The sequence below is a fragment of the Cervus elaphus genome, chromosome 7 (assembly GCF_910594005.1).
Source record: "Cervus elaphus chromosome 7, mCerEla1.1, whole genome shotgun sequence".
NCBI lineage: Eukaryota > Metazoa > Chordata > Mammalia > Artiodactyla > Cervidae > Cervus > Cervus elaphus.
This window is the reverse complement of record NC_057821.1, coordinates 32,034,641-32,040,906: the sequence shown is the minus strand read 5'-3', so window position 1 is coordinate 32,040,906 and position 6,266 is coordinate 32,034,641. Positions and strand designations below refer to the sequence as shown.

General features: G+C 40.3%; 2 protein-coding genes across 2 annotated transcripts; one reads left to right on the top strand and one right to left on the bottom strand.

Annotated features, from left to right (window-relative positions):
* The first annotated feature begins 305 nt into the window (after positions 1 to 305).
* LOC122697508 (histone H4) lies at positions 306 to 1,297 on the top strand. Its single transcript, XM_043908334.1, has one exon. It carries the CDS (start codon positions 315 to 317, stop codon positions 624 to 626), a length of 312 nt encoding a protein of 103 aa, XP_043764269.1. The 5' UTR covers positions 306 to 314; the 3' UTR covers positions 627 to 1,297.
* Positions 1,298 to 1,521: 224 nt separating this feature from the next.
* H1-6 (H1.6 linker histone, cluster member) lies at positions 1,522 to 6,266 on the bottom strand. Its single transcript, XM_043908313.1, has one exon. The coding sequence runs from the start codon at positions 3,149 to 3,151 to the stop codon at positions 2,513 to 2,515; it is 639 nt and encodes a 212-aa protein (XP_043764248.1). The 5' UTR covers positions 3,152 to 6,266; the 3' UTR covers positions 1,522 to 2,512.

The following is a 6,266-nucleotide window of genomic DNA, read 5'->3' as shown; positions in this document are numbered from 1 at the left end:
GAAGTGGAGCTCTTTGCTCCATGTCTCGAGCTGATAAGAAAACACTCAACTTGCAAATGGGCACAGAAAAAAAGGCAAAAGAGAAACTAAAGTTTTCATTCGATTGAAGGCCACCTCCCCTGCCAAGAGCTCAACTGAAGACCGAGGTTTCCTGACCAATGAAAACACTGAAATGTTAATAACCTTCTCCTTGCCCCACCCCCTGATGACCTAATTTGGGGAAAAGCCACCTGAGCGTGTTGTTTTCAATCAGGTCCGCTAGAATGCTATTTAAAGGGCAGTGACAAGTTCGTGGAGTCACAGCGGCAGCAACCATGTCTGGTCGTGGTAAGGGTGGTAAAGGCCTTGGTAAGGGAGGCGCTAAGCGCCATCGCAAAGTCTTGCGGGACAATATCCAGGGTATTACTAAGCCAGCTATCCGGCGTCTTGCTCGGCGTGGTGGGGTCAAACGTATCTCCGGTCTTATCTACGAAGAGACTCGTGGGGTGCTGAAAGTGTTTCTGGAAAATGTGATTCGTGACGCGGTCACCTACACGGAGCACGCCAAGCGCAAGACTGTTACCGCCATGGACGTCGTCTACGCGCTCAAACGTCAGGGCCGTACTCTTTACGGTTTTGGTGGTTGAGCAAAATATCTGCTTGTAACGTTTGAGAACCTAAAGGCCCTTTTCAGGGCCGCCCAAATATTCGTTAAAGAGCTGTTGGACGTTACTGAGATGTGAGTAAGGAAGTACTTTAACTGGGAAAGGGAGTTGTCTCAACGCAGTTCCGTATCCATACTTCCGAGGGATTGGGAAGTGTGACTTTTTCATAATGGAAATAGGGTTTTAGACTCGGCTAAACAACCAATAAAAATACTGGCGTTTTGTGTATTTTAATGTCCAGGCTTCAAACTGGTTGACTGGCGGATTTAATGGCACAGAGCTTCGCGTTCTCGCCCACACCATACATACCTATGTAAATAAGGGCTCTTTGGGGACAAGCTTTCATTGGCCGATTCTCACTGGTGGAAAGAAAACCGCTTTCCTGTTAGCCAAGGCATGGAGCTTCATAAGGGTATCCGGAACAATCCGATTTATGCCAGGCTCTGAAGGACGCTGGAACAAAGGCACAGAGTGGTCTAACCGGTTCCGCAGAGGTTCGAGTAGTGCTTGGCAGTCGGCCCAGTGCTGGGTGGGATGAAGCCAGCCTCCTTTTCCTCTGCGGTGAGTCTTGGGTACAGAAAATGGGCTTAACTGCCTTTTTTGGCAAGTGAATAATTTTCCTTCACTATCCCGACTCCGTAAAACAGTGGCCACTTTACCGAAAGTTCTGGGCTGTGGTTGATTCTATAAAAATCGAAACTATTGTGTTTAGTCCTTTTCCATACAGGAAATAATTTTTCTTCAGAGGTCCGACTATACAAATGAATTCAGACAGTGTATGTCCTAGTGAATCATCTGTAGAACATGGCTGTATGTGAAACTGCATAGTTTTGCATTGAGTTTGTTCGAAGTCGCCCCAAATACCAAGGCCCAAAATAAGATGAACAGTATAAATTTATTATTTACGAGGATCTTTAAGGCTAAATTATAAGTAAAAACAAAGTAAATTGTTTAAAGTGGAAAAGATGCTTTTCCTAATACAAGCAGGTTTGTAATTTAAAGGTCACATTGAGCTCCCAACATCTCCATACATGGTTTAACATTTTTCAGCCTGTGTAGGGCAATATGAACAAGACACTCTTCACTGACAACCACAATTATATTAAGACTATATTACAAAACCAAATTTTAATATATGTGCTTAACATATAGAAAATAATCACAGCTTTCATAGTAATGAAACAAAAATTTCAATATTCTTGCAAATGTAAAACGAAAACATTTGCTTTACACAAAATCACAGTGGAAAGATGTTTAGTAAGTAAAAAAAAATTCCCACTAACCCACATTGAGACCTTGGTTTCCCTACATTAACCCCTGTTAAGTCCATGGATACGGAGTTCAGAACCCTTATACAGAATGATACATAAAAGTACATACTGGAGAATTAGGTGAAGAAAAGAAAACGGTAAAACATAGCTGAGGCACGGAGCAGATCTCCGCTCAGAAACTAGACCTAAACTTTTTAGCTCTCAAAGAGGGATTTTCTAGCTGTGCAGATGGTAAAGAATATGCCTGCTAATGCAAGATACCTGGGTTTGATCCCTAGATCGGGAAGATCCTCCTAGGGAAGAGAATGGCTGCTCCTTCCAGTATTCTCAGAGCGTTTAAGAACCTAAGGAATGTGCCCTGGTTTTGTTAGGATGGACAATTCTCTGGAATTGGACAATAACCACGCTAAAGTATCTGTACTGTATGTCCAATAAGATAGATTTCACCACATCACAGGTTCATTTATCAAACACTTAGGTTAACCACTAGTCGTCTTCCAGGGACTTCTGGAAACGATGTTACAACCCTCCTAAAATCACTTAGGTGGCTCTGAAAAGAGCCTTTGGGTTCTATGAAAACTGGTTGTTGAAGAAATGTTACTTCTTGGTTGTTGCTTTCCTAGTATTAGTTTTCTGCTGGGTCAACTTAGGATTCCCAGTTTTGGGCTTTCCTGCCCTGGCCTTCGCTGGGCTCTTCCGTTGTTGCTTGTCTTTGGTTCTTTTAGCTTTTTGCCCGTTCCTAGCAGCCTTCTGAGCCGCCGTGGTCCTCGGCTTCTTAGCTCTTTTGTTGGTTTTGCCATTCTTCGGAGACTTTGAATCTCTGGATAAGACCAGCTTCTTACTCTTCGCAGAAGCACGTTTTTTGACTCTTCCCTTATTAAGCTCAGGAGCAGCCTTCTTGCTGAGCTTGAAAGAGCCAGACGCACCGGTACCCCTAGTCTGAACCAGGATCCCCTTGGTCACCAGGCCTTTGAGACCCAGCTTGATGCGACTGTTGTTTTTCTCCACGTTGTAACCTGCGGCTGCTAGCGCTTTTTTCAGCGCAGCCAAGGACATACCAGTTCTCTCCTGGGAGACTGAAAGCGCCTCAGTAATCAACTTGGACACTGATGCGCTTGCTGTCTTCCGATTCACACCCGTCAAGCCAACCGGCTTCTTTCCCCGCTTCCTAGCTGGAGGTTTCGCCATGGAAACCGGAACCTGGTCGGCTGGAGCGGCAGGCACCGTCTCAGACATAACAGCAAAGAAAACCAGAAGATACCATTCAGCAAGTACCGCAAAATGCCGAGGGTGGGGGGTTGGGCCTCAGGGCCTTATATAGGGCAGGGCGCGCTGTGATTGGTTCATCGCTCAGGCACCGCCCCCGCCCCTTGGAGGAGGAGCATTTGTGTTTGTTTCACTTCCAAAAATTGAATATCTCAAAAATCTCTTGCACAGAATTGCCCAGGTTCCACTGCCAAATAACCCATAGAGATACAGATTTCAGATGCCTTTTCAATTTTTAATGAAAAATGACTCTGCATGCCAAAGCTATTCAATAAAGCTCTCAGTTGTCACCAAAATTCAAAGAGAAGAACAAAACTTCCTCTTTTCCTTGTAAATATAAAAGTAATTTTTAACAAAAGACTTATCTCATTTCTCCTGAGTGGTCTTCCAAATGGTTGGCTTCCAGTCAGTGGAAAAAATAAATTATTCACACCTTTATTCTAATTGAAAATTATTTATGTACACGAGGGAAGTAACACAGATATCTTAGAGGTCTCACTGCAGACTTGAAAGATGCTTTTAGAATTGTTGAAAAAACTTCAGGTACTGTACCACCTTATTTGGGCAAACACAATCTAATAAACCATGATCTACAGACATGTGGGTTGTTTGTGACTAAAACAACTTCTCAGTCTCTACAGCTTGATAGCAGACCCTCAAGTAAATACTATGGATCTCACACATGGTATCTGCTTGGCCAAGATCAGGTCCCCTTGTGGCTGGCGTCCTAAACTTAGTTTTGTTTCTGATTTCATTAGTTAAACCTTACCCCTATGCCCACCCCCATCCCATCTCCTTCACACTTCACTGTAAAAAAAAAAAAAAAAAAGAAATCAAGGAAACAAATAGAAATCAAGGAAACAAATAGAATCCCTTCCCTTAATATAAAATGTGAGGCAGGAATCCTTATATGAAGAGCTCATTGGAAACCACAGACCCAGATCTCTAAAAGGACTGGCCTGGCAGTTGTGTCTACAGAGCTGTGGGGAAAGAAAGATTACGATAATGTATTCATTCTTCTGAAATACTTCAGAGGAAATCAGATGATGACGACTTTCAAACTTCTGATTGCAAAGTAAAATGGAAAAATCTCTTTCACTCTGCTTCACATCCATGTGCCCACATGTGCACCTACACGCAAACATCTGAAACAAAAACTCTGAAAACAACGCTACCTTAAGGGCTCTCTGATATATTTTAATTTAGCTTATTTATAGCTTATTTTATTTTTTAAAAAGGCTGGTTGTAAATCATGAGATTGATTTCACAGCCTACTAATACATTCTGACCCTCTGTTTGAAAATTTTTTCTCCTTAGATTACAAGTGCATCTTACTGAGGACTCTCTTTTAACGTGTATTTGGTTTCCCTGAACTTTGGTGATCCCTTAGAAGTTGTGCCATTAAATGTCAGTGATTTAGGGTTGGGTTATGGAATGGACAGACTATATCATTGCTGTAAAAATAACAATGGTATTTTTTTAAATTCTTAGATTCCATAATTCAATATTTGTAGGAAAAAGATTCATATTTTGCATTATAAATTTAAAATATACCATAAAAACAAACTCACACATACATACAGTATATATGTGAGAATCGTTGTCCCAAGTACTTTTCCCTCAAATAATAAAAAAATGTAGGAATTCATTTTATATACGAGGAACTTGAGTCACAGAAAAGTCACATAACTTACCTAAAGCCTTAGCGCTAGTGAGCAGGAAAGCCGGGAATTTATTTCAAGAAGTCTGGCTTCAAAAGGCTCTGCTTCTCCCACCTCACTCTTAGTCTTCTCAGGCTACTCAAACAAAATAGACTGCGTGGCTTAAACAATAGAAATTTATTTCTTCACAGCTCCAGCGGCTAGAAAAGGCCAGGGTGACAGCATGGTCAGGTTCCGGTGACACTCCTTTTCCTATCCTGTAGACGGCTGTCTTCTTGCTGTGTCCTTATACGGTCTTTCTTTAGTGCATGCGCACCAGGAGAGCGATGGCTCCCTCTTTCTCTTCTTATGAGACTGGAATCCTATTGGATTAGGGACCCATCTTTATGATCTCTTTAACCTAGATTACCTCCTAAAAGCTCTGTCTCCAAACATAGTTACAAAGGGAGTTAGAGTCTTAGCAAATGAATTTTGGAGAGGGGCAGTGCATGTCAATCCACAGGGACACTTTTCTCATGTACTGGTTAGGAGGCTTATATGAGACAATGTAGGTAAAAGTAGTTTCAGTTACACAGGGCCAAACATGGTTCATTATTCCAGCATTGTCCTGGACAGAGGAGGCACCTGATAAATATTTGTTTCTTGACCTTAACCTAAGATCCTACCTACTTATTCTTTACATGGTGCTTTCCCATGGAATGATTGCAATCACGTCCACTATTTTACAGCAGTTTATTTTTTATGTGGTCATGGCTAATAAAAGCGTGGGGAAAAATACTACCTCCACTCATAATGAAGGAAATTACATTTCAATTTTTTATCTATCTGGTTAACAATGCTTTAAAAGTGTTCTCAGTAAAAATGACAGCTACGAAAACAAGAATTTTTAAATTATACTAGGATTATAAACTGGCATAGTCCTTCTGAAAGGCAATTTGACAATGTATATATTAAGAACATTAAAAAATGATTTTACCTTGTGATTTAGTATTCTACTGATTTAGTATTCTACTTCTAGAAGTCTATTCTAAGGAAATAAATATTTAAACAAAGATTTACATACAAAGAAGTGTGAGCTATATGATTTATAATGCATAAAAATGGAACTCAATCTAAATAGTAACAGGACTACTTGCATAAGTAGTAATATACCCATTAAAAAATGTGTTTCTAGGCATATTACCTAGAAAATTCAATATGTGTACATACATAGCATGATACCTAAATTTGGTTTTTAAATGAAATATTTTTATAGGTGAATCTCATATATGTTCATATTCAAAAGAGATACTAACATTTGTTTTAATTTTCTTTGTTATGTTTTCTTCTTGCAAATTTCTCAAATGACCATTTAATATTTTTATACTCAAATGCTTTAGCCAGGTTCTCATTGATTTTTCTGTGATTGTTGAAAATATCTTTTA

What these genes read in the sequence shown, in the direction of transcription:
- LOC122697508 (XM_043908334.1), top strand. Translation starts at nt 315, where the DNA reads ATGTCTGGTCGTGGTAAGGGTGGTAAAGGCCTTGGTAAGGGAGGCGCT.
- H1-6 (XM_043908313.1), bottom strand. Translation starts at nt 3,151, where the DNA reads ATGTCTGAGACGGTGCCTGCCGCTCCAGCCGACCAGGTTCCGGTTTCC.